This window comes from Epinephelus lanceolatus, chromosome 22 (genome assembly GCF_041903045.1).
Source record: "Epinephelus lanceolatus isolate andai-2023 chromosome 22, ASM4190304v1, whole genome shotgun sequence".
NCBI lineage: Eukaryota > Metazoa > Chordata > Actinopteri > Perciformes > Serranidae > Epinephelus > Epinephelus lanceolatus.
The window spans coordinates 30,055,988-30,075,000 of NC_135755.1; the positions used below are offsets into that span (position 1 = coordinate 30,055,988).

A 19,013-nucleotide genomic window follows, 5' to 3' on the forward strand; every position below is an offset into this window, starting at 1 on the left:
CCCTCATGAGCATGTACGGATCAATGAACGGTCAAACTGGGCACAGGCTCAGGGGTCCAAGCAGCCAGGGGGCCTCTGACCCAGAGCCTCTGTTTGAAGTAACATTTCTTGTTGTAAAGTCAATCAAATTACCATGGAGACACACAGATGACTGCGAAGAAGCCCTAAATCACCACCAAAAGACACAAAATTACCACAAACGTGTAAAACAACAACAAAAGGATGCAAAACATCTGTGCCGTTTGTGTCTTGTCTCCTGTGTAGCAGAGGTGGGGGATCTATTACATGTTTGTCCCCCATTGTTTTCTAATTCGTCTGTGCTCATGGGATGATTTGCAAATTACCTTGCAGTCTCCCTTGTGTCTCTGCAGCATCAAGGCTCCTGCTGCCATCTGCTGGTCAGAAGACAGAGCTACATTTCTTTTCCTGAGCTCAAAGCTCATCACAATAGACTATTGTTCTGTGACACTGACTATGTTTACATGCACAAAATATTCCGGTATTTGCCTTCATTCTGAAGAAGACAATATTCCTACTGAGCCAATACATGGCTTATGAAAATGAATATTCCTGTAAGACTCCCATTTGCACTGGTGGCAGACTTGTTTGGCAAACTTTCATTCCTTCAACCAGCTTTTTTAAAAGGTTGATGTTGTAATATTTGCACATTTCCAAAAACCTGTTGATAACCAAGTCTTTCATTGTGTGTAAAAGTAGACGTGTTTCTCCTTCTGACCAGAAATGTGAGCTTTTCTTTTGGGCATGCATGTCTACCACAGTGTGGGAAACTGTTGGCTAGTTGGTTTGTGTACACACAGAGCTGACGATCAACAAGGAAGAGGCTTTGTGTATAAACCTCAGCCGAGAAGCATGTTCTGAATGTGCTGTACATGTTTAAAGAATGGCCTTAAAAATCTGAATAATCCCGGCATAATCCCACATCTTAATTTGAAGATTCTCCATCTAGAATTCTAAATGTCCAAACAGAAATGCCGTTTACAAGACCCATTTTAAATTCAGAATATTGCCATTTTTGCAGTAATAGTGGAATATTAGTGTGCATGCTAACGCAGTCATTATGAGGTCAAAGGATAGCACTAACTGACAGGAAATGGATGCCAGAGTTTATGATAACAGGTTATATGAGTATGACCACATTCTTCTACTGACATGACCCCAGGCTGGCACTGAGACATGATGCAACTCATGGCTCAATACAAGAAGTAGCTTTACTTGAAATTAATTTAATTTCCGAGAACAGCTGGCAGCTGCTGTTTAGTTACTAAGTGTAACGATGTAGTGATGCTGCTGTTGCTGTAAGCCATTAAAACACAATCTAACTATGTGGAAATAAGACTACTTGTTTTCTTCAGTTTTGTATTGTATGGACATTGTATTGATTATTAGCTATGTCAGTAGTATTGATTTTTTTTTTTAGACATTGCTACCAGTGTGCCATTGATGTGATTCATTTCAGTTTGTTGGGACTGTTATTTCATTGTAGTGTGCAGACGTCTTCACATTTATAGGAACTGACTCATTGCTCCAGGTTGATGTAGAATTGTTAATGACCAGCGTCACAATCCAGGTAGATTAAACCTTTTTTTTTTTTTTTTTTTGGCAACAAATTTCTTCTCCTTTTTTCTTAATTGTACAATTTGCATTGGTTTATATTCATATTTTTCAAAGTGTTGTTTTTTTTCATTCATGAGTGGTTTACTGTACGAGGTGTCATGTAAAGTTTGTTTCGTAACAGCTGCTACTAATGAAGGGAGCAATATGAACGTGACTTGATTTGTGCTGCATTCACATAAAGTGGGAGTTTTCAAGCTGAGCTGAACAAACATGCATTTATATTTGAGGTAATGATTTACAGCTATAGAAATATGTCAATGTAAATTGACAAACACAAGAAAGTAGTTGTTATAGCAACTATAGAAAAAAAAAGTCTAGTTGAATCAATCGAAACCCTGAAGTTTAAATGCAGCTGATGCTCACTTGAACAATATATTTTCAGTGGGAAGTTGAAGTGACCCATATTTCCTACAGCCTGTCGATGCAGCAGCATCAGTAATGGAGATCACAGGTCAGGTCACAGCACAGGTCAGAAGATTTCAAACTGTTTATTTCAATTTTCCTCTCTACTTGTTAACTTCTTGTACAAAGAATGTGGGCTGGGGTCGTTCTCAGGCAGTGTACAGTACATAGTTGCAGGTATTATTATAACAGTCATAATCAGCCTTAAAAAGGATGAAACCCAGTGTAAAAGGTCTGTGTTGTGTTCACATCATATTGGATTGAGTGTAAATACTGCTGACTGCCTCCTTGTGGTGATGATGCTAATTGCAGATGTGTCATCAGAGAGCGCTGAACAGCAGGAAATCCTTCAACATTAGCAACAAAATTAAGAATTATCCTTCAAAGCACCAATGTGTGTTTTCTCTGACGTGGTACTGCTGCAGCATTAATACTTAATGTGATCCATTGTATGCAGATCACCTGTGCTCTGTACAAACAGATGCTGGCAGACACACGGAGGATCTGGACTGACCTACCAGATCATGTCTCTTGAGTTACAGTAAAGGGAAATCATGCCTATGCATGTGCATAATGTATCTTTATAGATTTGACTGTTAATAAATGGATGGTTTCAACTGGTTGTGTGTTGGAAATGGTTATTTGTATGAAGGTGTCAACTGGGGCAGCCTCACTGATGCTTTTGTTTTTTTTTATTATGAATCCAATTCAAATTCAGCTAGAGCTCATTTACTTTAATCTGAATGTAGACGATATTTAAAGGAATGCTTCACCCACAATATGACCCTTTGTATATCAATTACTCATCTCATTACACTTACTTCCTGAGCAAAACTTTTTCTTGCGCACGTCCACGGTGAACAGAGAATCCAAAAAAGGGGGAACATTCTTATGAATTGAACTCATCACGGCCCACATTAGATGGTGAATGTAAATAGACTGCAATTGCGTAGCGCTTTTCTAGTCTCCTGACCACTCACAGCACTTTTACACCACTTGTCACATTCACCCATTCATACACATTCACACACTGGTGGACAAGGCTACCATACATGGTGCCACGTAACCGTTCACACACCCTCACACACTGATGGAACAGCCATCAGGAGCAAGTTAGGGTTCAGTATCTTACCCAAGGATACTTGAACATGCGGACAGGACGGACTGGGGATTGAACCACTGATCTTCTGATTAGTGGATGACCTGTTCTACCTTCTAAGTCACAGATGCAAAACTGTGTCTAAACATGGAACTCAGTAGCTCACCAGTTAGAGCAGGCATCCCATGTACAAAATCTATGTCCTTGCTACAGTGGCCATAGGTTCAGTTCCAGGCTTGAGACCCTCCCCCTCTCTCTTCCCCTTCTCGTATGCTCAATACTTTTTGCTACCTTGCATTTTTGCTTACTGTGGTTTGAAATTGTAGAATTCTAGCGAAAATGCATGTTTTAGAAGGATAGAGCATATGACTGGATGAATTAGACTTGGGCATTGCCCACATGGATATGGGTATTTTTGTGAACAGCTTTTAATGCACTTTGGCTCTTCATCCACATGCAAACTGCATTTTAGGTCACTAAAAACCAACCTCTTGTAAAACTCCAATCTAGGGTGAACTCTGAAACGGTTTAAGTGTTAAAATGTGGACAGGGAAAACAGGTTTTGGCTTGAAACGTCACAAATGAGGCAATACTTTGTGGCGCTTGTGTATAAAATAGAGCTGGCTCTTACCTTGCTAACAGAAGGCTCAGAACGTGCTACGGAGGTCACAACTCAAGGTAAAATTCCAGTAATGGCTTTTTTATGCCACCGAGCTGGTGATAGCCATGGCCCTAGGCATTATATTTTCTGGTTGATGTTCCGTTCGTATGTGCGTTGTATTCTTGTGAACGAGATATAACAGCTTGAGGGGATATCTACAAATTTGACACAAACACCCACTTTGAGTCAAAGATAACCTGATTAGAATTTGGTGGTCAAAGGTCACCGTGACCTTGTGTCCCTCTCATTTCGTAAATGCGGTATCTCAAAAATGTATTTGGGGAATTTTTCCAAATTTGGCACAAACGTCCACTTGGACTCACAAATGAATTGATTAGATATTGGTGGTAGAAGGTCAAGGGCACTGTGACCTCACAAAACATGTTTTTGGCCTTTAGTCAAGAAGTCATATGCTAATCATGACAAAACATCACACACTTCTCGTAAGATAAAAATGATGACATTTTATATCTAAAAGGTCAAAGGTCACCTTCACTGTGACATCATAATGTTCTGCAAAAACACTTTTCTGGCCTTTATCTAACATCCTGTCTCGGGAAGGAAAGGGGAGACATGTGGTCAGATACTGAATTGGTGGCACTAATCTTGGGTGTCTATCTTGAAACTGTGCTGATTGTATAGATCATCTGTGCTAAGAAAAACATTTTCTTCACGATCAATACAAGGTACAATACATGCAGTGAATAACTGAAACAAATGGACATTTTGCAGGTGATGTATTCCTTTAAACATAATGTCAGAATTATTTGGCATATTTTCAGTTTTTTTAGTGTATTTTTTGAAAACTATGTTGCAAAAGTATAAATAATTAGTCTAGTTTGAGTTATTGGTCAATTCCTTAAGCACATGGCTTTTCAAAATAACTTGATCCAGGAGAAACACATCAAACCTCCTTTAACTGGAATAACCACACACAACATTCAGATGAATTCATTTCCTGTATTATTTATTGAAAACCCAGCAATCGTCATTAATACCTGTTGTGTCTGTACAGGCAGGGGAGTAAAGAGATGTGATAAACTAAACTAGTTGTCATTCTGTTGTCAAGAAAATAAAAGGCAAAGGACAAAGACAAACAAAAAAAAAAAAAAAAAAAAAAACCAAAACAAAACACTCCGATATGCTACAGAATGACACCCCTGTATTGTTTTTTTCTTTTAACACTTGTTTTTAAAAATGTTACACAGATGCAGAGAAAAAAAAAAAGCCTTGAGGAAGAAGAAGAGAGTGTGACAGCAGTTCAGAGGGAGATAAGAAAGAAAATGAAAGACAGGTTTGGGTGTGTCTTTTAAAATAGTTGTGTTCATCTGTTTTCCCTCTCTGCCAAGTGTTGCTTTGACTTATTTTGTGTTGTGAAAAGCCAACAGGAGACAATCTTTGCCATTCATCTCCCTCTCTCGTTCTCTGCGTCTCTTCCTCCCTCCGTCCTTCTTCATCGTTTCTTTGGAGGTTGGGCTGTGCGGGGAGGAGTGATGGGCCGACCGGAGCCCATCCCTCCGTACTGGTACTTGGCTTTCTTCTCAGATGGCTTCAGGATCTAAAAACAGACACAGGGATAACAGAAAGATTTTAGATTATAGAATAAAAATCTGTTGTGTGTTTATGTATTAACAGACTTACTAATACAGGCCCAGACTTGTAGTTGTGTCCTGTTTTATCAAGTTATTCAAAGCAGGAAGTCACTCCTAGTCACTCCTGGTCCCACTTTTAGGACTATGAATTAGGGGTGGGAGTAAGAAAGCATTTACTGTCTTCCCTGTAACAAAGTTTGGATTTTTGTATTTTAAAACCAGGTAATTTTACTTTTACCTAAGTGCTTTTTATCATGAATATTGTGCATCGCTACATTTCAAGTCACGTCTGCTCCACAGTAAAAACAACAGTCAACATAAGTAAGTTATAAAAAAAAAAGAATAAAGGTGATAAATGAGCAGCTGCTGCAGAGTGCTGGGATAGGAACAGCAGTCACAACTGGATCGGGGCTAGCATTTAGTCAACAGTAATAAAAAAAAAAAAAGCTCATCAATCCAATAAAATTAAGTATCACGTCCTTGTGGGATATCGCGTTTATGTACCTCTACATAGTCAAAAAAAAAAAAAAAAAAACCAGAAAGAAAAAGTCATCACTGATTAAACGCTCCATCCAGCCAGCACACTAAGTAAGCCAAATCAAACATGACCAATAGGTGTAGTTTTGGTGGGGCTAAAACGCTCATAGTAAATCCCCTCAGCGACTTCTGCATTCACAGATGAACTTTTACCTTAAGTGAGGTGTGTGAGGCTTTACTGCCGTCAGCATGCCTGGGCCCACAATCCACCAACTTTTTTCTCGGTTAAAGTAAAGAACAACCAAAGAGCGCTGCGGGGGTACTCAGTTAGTAACTTGTTGTCAAACTGTTGCCAAATGGTGCGCAGGAACCAATAAGGAGCTATAACTATGATGAGCTAGGGCTGGGCAAAATGGCTTAAAAATAATTAAATAATATTAAATTAAAATAAATAATATAAATAATATTTTTAGGCTACATCATGATACACAATACATATGCCGATATTTTGAAATCGCCTTAAAACTACTGTAGGCTACTAAAATAGAACATTAATACATGAACTATAGTCACAGTAAAGTTAAATAAAGTCGCTACTGTCATAATAAAGTACTGTTCAGATAGAGTTAAATAAGATGCTGTTATAATAAAGTTAAATAAAATATTGTTAAAATTCAATTAATCCGAGCCAAACCATGGATACTTTTATTTTGAAACCCCAGCTCATCTCGGGCTGGATGTGTTGATGTTCTTGCTTTGAATTTGAACCTTTCAGTCAACAGTTGTTTTAGCAGTTAACATAGACTTAAACTGTAACCATGGCACCATTAAACTTAAGGATTTATGCACTGTGAGCTGGAAACGAACTCATAGCTCTGTATTAAAAGTATTTTTCGAGTCACACTGGTGCTCCATGGTTGCAAAATGTGACTAAACAGTCACAGTCTGGAGCCCTGCAGGTACAAAAATACACACTCTGTTCGCTCACGCTATTGTTAATCTCGTAAAACATGATGATTTAAAATGTATTCATTGTAAGCAAGCACTGTTAAACATGATGATTTTTTCACTTTAAGCAAGGAAAATACAAGATAAGGAAATATAAGATACAAAGACACAAGCTTCGCTGGTCTCTAGTGACTGGTTAGGGGAAACAGACGTGTCCTTGAAGTTTTTGAAAACTTGAGGCTAAGTGGACTGGTTGTACTGTGACAGAGAGGCTCAATGGACTCATTATACTGGAACAGAGAGGCTGAGTGGACTGGTTATACTGGGACAGAGAGGATTAGCAAACTGGTAATATTGGGCTTCAAGAATGTCCGAGCAGATTGACACCAGAGTATGACAACAAACTTATCAATCACTGCACAAATGAGACCGTCAGCACCTACCGCTTTGCCTAGTAACACGTGTGTGCTGTACTATGCGGTATGTAAAAACTGTGCAGCTCTCTTTTGCTATAATTTGTGTGTTTGCGGCTGCAGCTGCTGTGGAGTTGATCTTATAAACACATCTCTGTGTGTTGTCTGCCTTAGTGATGTTTTATCTTACTGCTGGTTGTATAAGAAGTGTCAGGTTATTTCATTTATGTGGCTTAATGATGCTTGTTGCACTCGCCGCGGTGTCAATGAGTCCTAATTTATTGTCTGTCATTTTAATTTAATTGTGCTTTGTCACCAGGAGATGGCGTTCAGGCAGAGACATTTCAGAGGAGGGGGGATGTTTTGGGAGCGCCTGGTGAAAATAAGCTTACCGAATGTTCGTTTTGACAAAAACAAAGGATAATGATAGTTTGTTGAGATTAAATTAACTTTATACCTGGAAGGAGCACATCAGGGTTTCATCCACACTCATCATGCCCCCGGCATTGTCGAACTCTCCACAGTAGTTGGGAGCTGAGAACAGAGTCACCAGCTGCCGCTTGGCAAAGAACTCATAACCGTCTTCTACCACCTGGGGGCGTCAGACACACAGGACTGTCAGTGAAAACAGGTTTTATATGGACTTCTTTCAGCACTGATGCACTTCATGCCAACATGTAAACTTTAAACAGATAAGACGTGTCGTGTGGCTGTGTTAAACCACAAATGGATGGCTGTTTCTAGGAGTCTGATGAGTCCACTTCCTGTCCTGGTTAGGAAAGCCATTTCTATCTATGTAAATACTTAAATAAGGAAGGGGTCTGTGTGTTGTACCTGGTGGGCTCTGCAGATTAGGTCCAGGTCATGGCGGTTGAGGAATTTACTGACCACATCAGCTCCAAAGGTGAAGGAGACGCCGCGGTCATTTTCTCCCCAGCCCTGGACATCCTTGTCGGGGTCAGACCACAGCAGATCACACAGGAGGCCTGGATGGAAACAAACACAATATTAGCTATGTCTTATTTTTGTCGTGTGATCACTCACATCTGGTTAACAGCGGGATGTAATGTCCTTCCTCAAACTGCTGGAAGCCACCTTTATGTCACATTTACACTGTCATGTATTAAAACGCCAAGGCTGCCCTATGTATATACACACACATTCTTCATCTCCAGACACTCCGAGTCTCCCAGAAAGACCATAAGAGGATCTGAGATACAGCGGCTGCTGGGGTCTGAACACTGACTGCCTTTTAAGGACAAAAACAACCAGGATAAGTGAAGAGGGGGCAAAGACTCACGTCCACTGGTTTGCTGACTTACAAAAAGATCACAGACAAATCCATCGTTAGCTGACGTTACAAGGAATGGAATGACCATGTCTTTTAATAGCGTCACTGTCATAAATAAAAATCTCTCCTCCCCCAGAACGTGAACATGCCTCTGCCTTAGTATCAGCAGATATCAGAGCCACTTCCTCAGTTAAAAATGTTGATAACATGTTTTTACTCCTAGAGCTAAAAGTGGGAGCAAACCTGCGTCACTGTGAGAATTTTTGACCAGTTGGGGCCAGTTTCCTTCTCTGAGGAGCTTGATAAATATGGACCGTGATTAGGCTTTGACCTTAGGCTATCAAATTTTAATATGAAAGCATGTATTTGGCAGTTGGTGTAGCCAGAGCATCCAAAGGATCGCAAGTGGACTGGGCTTCAAGTAGTCGACAAACAAACCATCTATAAATGCCTGGATCTGGCCTGATGACATTGTGCCAGATCCTGAGGATAGGATCAGGCTTGATCCCAATCCCAATCCCGTGGATAAACTCAAGCCTGATCCTGATCCTGTGGACAAGATCAGGCATGATCTCTGTTTCGTAGACGAGATCAGGCCTGTTTCCAATGCTGTGGATGACACTAGGCCCGATCCCGAAGTTAGGATCGGATAAGATTGGCCCAATCTTGATCCTGTGCATAAAACCAGGCCCAATCCCGATCCTGTGGATGAGATGGGGCCTAATCCCAATCCATTCTCCATGACATAGGGCCCGATCCTGTGGACAGGATTAGGCCTGTTTCTGATCTTGTGGACGAGATCAGGCCGGTTCTAGATCCTATGGATAGGATCGGGCCCAATTCTGACCCTATGGATGAGATGGGGCCTAATCCCAATCCTGTGGTTTAGATCAGTCCTGTGATTTGATGTTACGATTTTTTGCCATTTGTGTTTACCTTTTTAACATTAGATCATGTGAAACGTTTGAATCACAGACGTCTAGACTTTATTTTATGAGGCATATTTCCAAAAACAATGCACACTGCATGTCAGTCACTCTTTCTGACTTTATGTCAGCAGAATATACTACATAGAAAAGTGGCTAATAAAATACATTTATACTGTAGAGCTGGATGAAATTGATTTTATCAGTTAATTCAAGTTTATGGTTTAGGATGATGTTTAAAAATGAAAATCTATTTTTACTTTAACTTGTGTAATCACAGTGCATAACCGCCATGGTCTCCCTGAACTCCCATAGTTCATGTGTTTCCATTCACAGATCCTACTTCATTGGAGCACATAGTGTATCCGTGTTTGCGTGCTAAACCTACCTGTGTCAGGCACGTCTGTGGGTCTCATGATGCGTCTGATCTGCTCCATAGACTGCAGGTCGGGAGAAAGACCTGTGGGCAACACAGTGACACCAAACCATCACAGACTGTAAATCTCTTCATAAATCTCCACCTGTGCAGGTATTAACCCATATCACTAAAGCTATAAACTTGCTGTGACCTATTTACTTCACAACAGATTAGTCAACCAAAAATACTGAAAGCTTATAAGGTTAGTGAACTTTATGTTGCATACTGCAGATCACACATCATGAAAACAATGACAGGAAAAACGGCACTAAGTTTTGCCAGACAGTTCTACAGTGAGCCCCGAGGACCAAGCACAAACATCAAGAAAACAAACTTCAAATCTATAAATGCTGCAAAACATTTAACAACACAAATGTCTGTATTAGGTCCCCCCAGAACAAACTACCAACCAAATACATGTGTTATGATCAACATGAATACCTCCGTGACAGCAGAAGATCTTCTCATCCACTATGGCTGCGATGGGCAAGCAGTTGAAGCAGTCGGTGAACGTCTTCCACAGCTTGATGTTGAATCTGCGTTTACCTGCAACAACAACAAGACAGTGAGTCAGGACGCTTCATGACAAAGAACCGTATCAGACTGTTTAAAATGTTTATACATGCTCAGTCTAGACATAGTAAGACTTAAGATGGATCTGGAATAAAGTGTGCAGTCCTCTTTCACCTTGTTCCAGGTTCTACTCTAAAAATGTCCCCAATTTTATCATCTTATTTTTGATTGCTTGTCTCACTTTACAAAAACAAGACTGTTTTGTTACATTTTTGCAACTGGATCATTTTTATGGTGGACAAAATTGCCAAAGTTGAATAAATCAATCAATAAATGACTGGATAAATAAATGACTATGCCATCAAATGCACCGAATAATAAATAAAATTTAAAAATGAAGTTAAATATATTAAAAAAAATTAAATGTGAAAATAAATAAATGTCAATATAATTAATGGAAAAATTCATAAAAATTAATTGTTAATAAAATTAATAAATAAATGACTGGGTAGATATAGTCATATGTCATCAAATGTACCAAATAAATAATAATAATAATAATAATAATAATAATAAAAAGTTTAATACAATTAAATAAGATAAATAATATAATATAAATATGAAATATAATTAATAAAAAATAAAAGATTAATAACATAATACTAATAATTAATAACAATGAATAAATAAACAACTGACTGGGTAGATAAATTAATATGTGATCAAATGTACCAAACAAATAATAAAATAAATCAATTAAAGATAACTTATAATTCAATGCAAATAAAAAAATAAAAAATAAAAGAATAATAAAAAATAAATAATAACAATAATAATAATAAATAATATGTCTAAAAGGGAAAAATAAATAGGAAAGTAAATACATTGGTGGAATTCAGGTAAATAAATAATGGATAGAATAACAAACAAATACAAATTTAATTCAAACTGTATCAATTAATTGTCTACATTTAAGTATTTTTTGTTAATCTAAGGGCATATTATTTAGTTAAAGATTCATTTGGTGATTTTTTTATTTTCAAATTTTGGTAGCTACCATCCTCCACAGATTGTTACCAAATTTTAAGTTTCAAAAGTTATTATTTCATACTTATACCTGAAGTGCAGCTATAACCCTGCAGTATTGGTGTTAATTTTTTTTTTTTTGCTTGTAATTGAATAATGTAATTCGAAATTGTGCGGGCACACATTCCATGTGGGCATACTAATTACACAGTATCCCAATATCTCCAAATGATAATAATCTATTTCAAGGAATAATAAAAAGTACCACTTCACATTCCCCCAGGTCTGTCACCTGCTTCTCTGTTGCAACTACTGTTCAGGTCACAGGTTTTTGTGCCAAGTGATACATAATGGAACTGGATCTACCACAATGTGACTTGAGGAGGGAAGTAAAAATGAAACACACTCCACTTTGGTATCACTATCTGAGAGCAGAGCACTCACACTCATCATAGAAGCCGTAGATGCGGTTGATGGAGGCACACTCATGGTTGCCCCTGAGCAGGAAGAAGTTTTCGGGGTATTTGATCTTGTATGCCAGCAGCAGGCAGATGGTCTCCAGAGACTGCTTCCCTCTGTCTACGTAGTCACCCAGGAAAAGGTAGTTTGCCTCTGGAGGGAAACCGCCATACTCAAAGAGCCTCAGCAGGTCTGTGTACTGTCCGTGGATATCACCTGGAGGACGGAGAACAGGCGGTAATGGAGGAAGAAGGAGCAGGAGATAATAAAAGCATGAGGCCAGACAGGGTGTTACTCACCACAGATTTTGAGCGGAGCCTCCAGCTCCAACAGGATTGGTTGACTGAGGAAGATCTCCCGGGATTTGATGCAGAGACCTCGCACCTCAGCCTCCGTCATCTGGACAATCTTCCCTGGACGACATCCTCGCACTGGTGGAGGGACAGGACAGGGTTAAAGAATAACTGCATGTGTGTGTGTTTGGGAGAGGCACTAATATTATTAACAAAATTATCCAGGCTGTCAGGCATAAGCTGTTCCAGTAAGAGTCTCCCCAAATTTTTTCTCAGGGACATGACTCCGCTCACCGTCAAACACATCCTCTCCCACAGGGTGAGTTTTTAAACGGATGAAGGTAGGCAGGTTTAGTCAACAGGCAGAGGATGGAAATAGCTTGTGTGAGCACTGTTGATGTTATTAGGGGTGTTTTGGAGACAACTTCCTGCTGTGTAACTGAGGCAAAGAGAAAGGGGGGAGGCACTGCAACAAGGAGCATGTACTGTAAGATCTGTGTAGAGCAATGGGGTCATTCTATTAAAAGTCAGCAGTGTAGTTCAGATGCTTAAAATGTGTTTCTTGCATCCCACAGGTCAATGATCGAGGACTTTACAGCCTAAAGATGGCTCACTATACTGTTCAGATTAAGTGTGAGCTTAAATACAAGTCCATCAAAAGTACAGCCGCACAGACCTCATTCAATATACACACTCATTTTCAGCTCTCTTTCCTGCATTAGGATGGCTTATTAACCTACTCTCTGGTTCATTCATCAGTTAGTCATATGGTTGTACAAGAGAAAGGTGCATACAATAAATACAGAACATACAAGAAAACATTGTACCATCCTGAACCAATGTTTAATGTTGGCTAAATACAAAGGAGCTAAACAAGAAATTTGTCTGAAAAACTAAAATTATCAAAATATTTTTAGGCTTTGAATTCATGAAATACCCACATACCCAGCAAGTTAACAAGACTATGAATGTGACAAGATATGCAATGGCATTATTTAATACAGAAGTATTAAATAAGATTAAAGATTATGGATTAAATAAGAGCTGAAATGACAGAAATTAAATTGGTCATTTTTGACAATCATTTAAGAGCGTTTACAAGCAATAACAGCTAAATAGTTTCTGGTTCCGGCTTCTTAAGTGTGAGGATTTGCTCCTTCTGTAATCGTGATTTTTTTTTTTTTTTTTCTAAAGGAACTCTTTATGATATTCGGAGCATCAAGATAGCAGCAAACCACTATATGCTATGTAAAGGTTAAGTGGAGTCATGACGTCCTGAGCAGAGAATGAAGTCACACCGCCTTTGTGTGTTGTAATCCGAGCTTCTGTGTTTGCTAGTTCAGTGGTGTTCGTTATGTCTTTAGTTTCTGATAATGACTTAAGTTGTTCTTTTATCTCAGACATGTTAGGATATTACATACCTTTACATGTTTCGGCAGAAACTTCCGCCTTCCTCAGAAGTGTCACTTGGTGGTGGTTGTGATGCGTCTTTATCATCTGTCAATCAGCTTATATTAGGGAGGCATGACAGGACGATCACGCCACCTGCTGTCCGTCTGCCCGTAACATCCCTAGTATCAGCTGATTAAGACGCATCACAACCACCACCAAGTGACACTTCTGAGGAAGGCGGAAGTTTCCGCAGAAATATGTCAAGGTATGTAACATCCTAACACATGTCTGAGGTAAAAGAACAATTAAAGTCATTCTGTGTTTGCTGTTGTGGTAAACGACCCTACAAAATGCATGTTCATGCATGTGAGCCACTGGTGTATATCCCACTGGCTAGCTAATTGCTTCTACATTGCACTGCGCTTATAGGGCCGTCCAGACAGACGTTATCAGGATGGCATTATGGCGGAAACACAACCGACCACCCTCTCCTCCACCTCCTTCCCATTTACACCATTGGCTCTGTCAGCACTGTTGCTGACTTTCGCACCGCTAGCTGCTAGCCGCAGCCTTAGCCACCTCCATGTTGAGAGCTGGATGCAAGCAATCTAAATAGGACTCTGAATCATAGATATGCTCACCTTGGGCTCCTTGGGAGTTTTTTCCACTACCAACATTAGAAATGATACTTTGCAGTATTTATGAACAATACTCTTGATTGTCAGGCGCTTTACGGACCTTTGGAAGACTGTTGATCTCCTAATGCTGCTTTAAAAAACTCACATATACATTTGGCTACCAGCGCTGACAAGAACCCCGTACAACCAGCTTTTTAAACTTTCCCTGCCGTGTCCATGTTCTGCCACTGCCCCATATTCCATGTGTGATTAGATTAATAGCAGAGTCAGACAACAGGTCCTCTTTTCCTCCTGCTTGTTAAACTACAGAAGTGGGCCAGAGCTGAGTAAGACGGCTGCTGTCAGATGACACCACAGAGACATGATGCAAATCCTAGCAAGCGTCTAACGCCACTTAATCGGTCAATCAAATAGACGGGGTGAGAGGAATCCTACAACTCCACGGCCTGAGGAGTTTGTTTGTTGGAAGAAGTACCTGAGAGGGAATGTTTATGAAAGGTGGTGCGTGACTCCTGCAGGTGACTCTTGTCTGTGTCTTGTTGCTTTCAAGGTATTTAACATGCAGTTTTAAAAGACAACAGTGTGTGTGTACACTTGCAACATGACCCTGCTATTTCTGCCCGGAGACCTTAGGCCATAAACACTCCCTCTGTCTGTCTCCGCCACCACGGTCCAACGCAAACTGCCATCATACACGCCCCACCTGGATCGTGAGGCTGGGGCTATATTTAGACGGTGCAAAGGTAGACTTTCACAGGTTCACATAAACAAAAACATGCTGGAAAAACTCAGGGTCATCACGGCCGTAAAATATAAACACCTTGTATTATTGGAAGTTATGCACAACATGTCCTACAGTTAGCACAATACACAAGCAAGGAGTGTGTCCACTGAGATTTTGCCTACTGTCGAGAGTGATTTCACACCCCTCCCTTTCAGCTCTGCGATGACGCGTTTGCAGGTCTGTGCTGGCTCAGCTGACAGGCAGAGAGGCCTAATATAGGACACACACACACACGCACGCACGCATGCGCTCACACGCACACGCGCGCGCACACACACACACACACACACACACACACACACACACTAACGAGAACCACTAGTCTCACTTGCCTGGGAGGATCCCCTTTCATCATATGGTTAAGTTAAGACAGACCTGGAAAAACACACACACACACACACACACACACACAAACAAATGTACACATAGCGATCAAGTGACCTTGACTTCAGAGCGTACCACTACGGGACTGTGGGGAGGTATCCCAGCATCCTCTACTCTGTCACCACTGCACTGCAGCTTCCCCAGTGAGGAGACAGAGAGGGAGCGAGAGATGCTGAGAAAGGGAGAAGGAACGGGAGGTGGTACCCACATCTGATCACCATGGCAACCCAGCAAGACCAATTTCCAGCCTGTAAAGTGTTGGTGAGCGGAGCTGCTGTTGCTGCTTTATCTGATTGGTAGGGGGGGTGATTTGCAGATATAGTGGCATCTCCACCAACCCACACTGTGCATACTAACATGTAGTGTGCATCTGACAACAGTGATGGAGAGACAACAAGAGGCCTGAAACACACACACAGAAAATACTATAGCTTCAGATCAGATTCAGGCCTAAAATATAGTAAATTATTAAATTATTAGACTTAAACCTTTAATATTAGTGTTAAAAATGACTTTATAAGTAAAGTTTCCATGGTACAGTAACAGAATGCATACAAACCATTTTGTCTTTAAATACATGTGCCTCACTCAGCAGCAGAAACAGTCCACCCAGCCCACTACACACATAACCAGAGTGACAGCAACAGGTAGCAACTTGCCAGCTAGCTGCTGCTTGCTGTGATGGTTGTGTTTCACATGGATGATCATGGAGAATATGAAGAGTAAAATATGTATGGAAGAACTTTTGCTTTTAGGACATTCTGTTTTGTGTGATTTTAGACGTATGTCTGTGAACTTTGGGTTGCATTATGGAGTGTATGAGCCTGGGTTTGAAGCATTGTTGACCCATTTCGGGGACTAAAGTCAGGATATCTCACCCTCTGCCGTAAAACACTCCTCACTTTCTTTAACCAGTGTAGCATGATAGCATCATGGATTTAGCAAGCGAGCTAGCTAGCTGACTAGCCAGCTGCTACATGGGTAAAATTTAACATTTCAATGCTTAATCCACACACAGATATTTTTTGGGGCATTTTTAGCCTTTATTTGATAGGACAGACAAGCTTGAAAGGGGGAGAGAGAGAGGGAGTGACATGCAGCAAAGGGCCAAAGGCTGGAGTCAAACCCGGGCCGCTGCCGCAACAGCCTTGTGCATGGGGCGCCTGCTCTACCACTAAGCCACCGACGCCCCAATCCACACACTCTTGTCACAGCGTAGGAAGGCACATTGCTATCATCAGATGGGGGACTACTTTTTTCAGTTCATTTTCTGTAACCACTAAAACGTTAGCATATATGCATGGTGGAATTAGTAAGCTAGCTAGCCAAGCTGTGGTTGAAATGGCAGTTCAGGATAGAGGAAAGGAAGGGACTACCTCATATATATGTTTTTTGTTGTTGTTTTAATTCCATTGCATTTATTGCATTACAATGTCAACTTTTGGTGTAATGCTGTATTAGCATTGACTTCAGGTTTATTTGTTGTTTTCTTTACTTCTCTGTTGTATTTGAGTCCGTATTTTGAAAATGACCGAAATAAACTAAACTACAAAACTTGTACGACATAGAGTGCCCCAGGAATAAGTCCAAAACCCCCGAAAATGAGTTAATATTTTGGCACTCCCGGTTCTCTTGTCTCGAAGTCGACAGATTTTTTAAAATTGTTTTTTGGTTAGATGCCTGAAATAAGGTCTGTGGTTAACACAAGCTAAAAGACTTCTACGCTTTGTTCTATGAAATAAAATATGTCAGTAAATACCCCACTTGTGAGGCTTATATGCCTTTAAAAAAAAGGCGGTTGCTAACATGTGGCTAAATGAGATAACATAACATCATCACGCTGAGCCGCACCGAACACAGCTTTACAAGTCTTGTTATGGTGGTGATAGGTCAAGTCACTGTAGAGAAATTTGTTTATAGCCTAACGTTAGCTTTTTACTTGTGGCGACTGCATTTAGGCTTCAAGAATTATGAAAGTGGTGTTCATTTATGAAGATTATCTTGCTGGATATTTTCAGAAACAATCCAGAATGGAAAAATGGACAACGAACCAGTGCGATGCTAACTTCCGCGCTAGCCTACAGGAAGAGAAAGCCACCCCTGGGGCACTTTAAAATGTAAGTATCTTTTTTTTTATTGGTGCCTTTTGTGGTCTGTTTAATGTTCAGTTTGGTCAATAAAATAATAGTTGAAATCATTTCCTTTTTATTTTTTAAAATAAACTTTTTGGTATTTTAGCAGTATACTGAAAGCAGAAGAAAGACAGCTGAGTACACTTTAATATGTTTATTTGTAGCAAGGAATATAGTTATTGCCTTAATCAACAAGATTACAGGATATTTTCCTCATATCGTGCAGCCCTAGTAAAAATATTAACAAGCAATAATATATTTTCTGTAAAAGCAGTAAAGGTGAAATTGTTTAAAAAGTTATGCAAATTATTGTTTCTACCATTCCTATTATTCTATATTAGATAGACAATTATCGACTGACTAATATGTACAACACACTGTACTCCAACAAACAATGGTTCAGATGCGTTTCTGATTCAAGCACAGAGGCATACTAACAATCAAACACATGTAAACACAAGCTAAAAGACTTGCACAATGACAGACAACACAAACAGATGCACAGCCTTAAGCAGTTGCTGCTGTCTCAGTGGCAGCAGTGAGAATGAATCAGGTTCCTCCCAAACAACTGTTGAGCTTTGCTTCAAAACATCCTTGTCTGGACTGATGTTCCACTGACATTACCACAGCAAATTCTTATTAAAGATTAGTGAAAATCTCTTCTTTGAAAAGGCTCTGTGTTCTGAGTCACCTCTCCTAATTTGGAAAGGTGTACGTGTCTGTCTGCCTAAGCTTTTAAGTTTGGGTTTTGTCGCCCTCTGACCTGTTCAGACTGAATGCTGAGTCTATTCTCCAGCTAGATCACAGCACTGCAAGCAACTGTTCTCTCTATCTCAGTTCCTCTTGTTTCCAGACCTCCTTTTCCCCTTCTTCACCTCTTCACCCCTCCTTTCCTCTTGAGGCTGAGCTCCTGGGTCATGGTGCTGACGTCAGAGGACAGCTCTGCCTCGTGCCCTTCCCAGAGTTGCCTTTGCATTCCAGACAGATCACACAACCCTCAGATCTAAACAGCTCTGGCTGTACGGGGCTTCATATCAGTGCTGCTTGATGCATCAAAATCTAATACGTTTTAAAATATTTTCAAGTGAAATGAATGTTCTGGATGGAACTCAGTCATAGGACAATGACTAACATGATACCTCACTAGAAAAGCTTGCACAAGGAAACCACAACTTTTTAACAGATCTAAAGCTGAACCAAAACTCCTGATAGTTAACACTACATGTAGGGAGGAAAATATGTATTATGATTTTGGGGTTACTGCACAGTAACCTGTGTTACAGTGGCTGATCTTTCTTGGTACACATGCTCAATGTTCCATGGATTAACGTCCAGCTGCCTGGCAGTTGTCAGGTTAATTCACTAAATATTTGGGAGGCTCTTGGTTACTGCCCAACCCACCATTGTACTGTGTGTTGAACCACACCAGAGTTGTTTCAACACATAACTTGACGCACTCTGAACAATCAGACTAACTCTTCCTCCAACAAACTAAGTTAGTCATCATTTCTTTTGATTGCAAACTACTTG

At 40.1% G+C, this 19,013-nt stretch overlaps 1 protein-coding gene across 1 annotated transcript in view; it reads right to left on the reverse strand.

Annotated features, from left to right (window-relative positions):
* Positions 1-4,743: 4,743 nt before the first annotated feature.
* Positions 4,744-19,013, reverse strand: part of LOC117246188 (serine/threonine-protein phosphatase PP1-beta catalytic subunit) — a 28,052-nt gene continuing 13,782 nt past the window's right edge. Inside the window, exons 2-8 of the mRNA XM_033609962.2 lie at positions 12,160-12,291; positions 11,846-12,076; positions 10,304-10,408; positions 9,833-9,904; positions 8,062-8,213; positions 7,685-7,819; positions 4,744-5,355 (exon numbers count right to left, since the gene is read on the reverse strand). Of these exons, the coding sequence (XP_033465853.1) occupies positions 5,251-5,355; positions 7,685-7,819; positions 8,062-8,213; positions 9,833-9,904; positions 10,304-10,408; positions 11,846-12,076; positions 12,160-12,291 (932 nt within the window). The 3' untranslated portion in view covers positions 4,744-5,250. The remainder of the gene's footprint in view (positions 5,356-7,684; positions 7,820-8,061; positions 8,214-9,832; positions 9,905-10,303; positions 10,409-11,845; positions 12,077-12,159; positions 12,292-19,013) is intronic.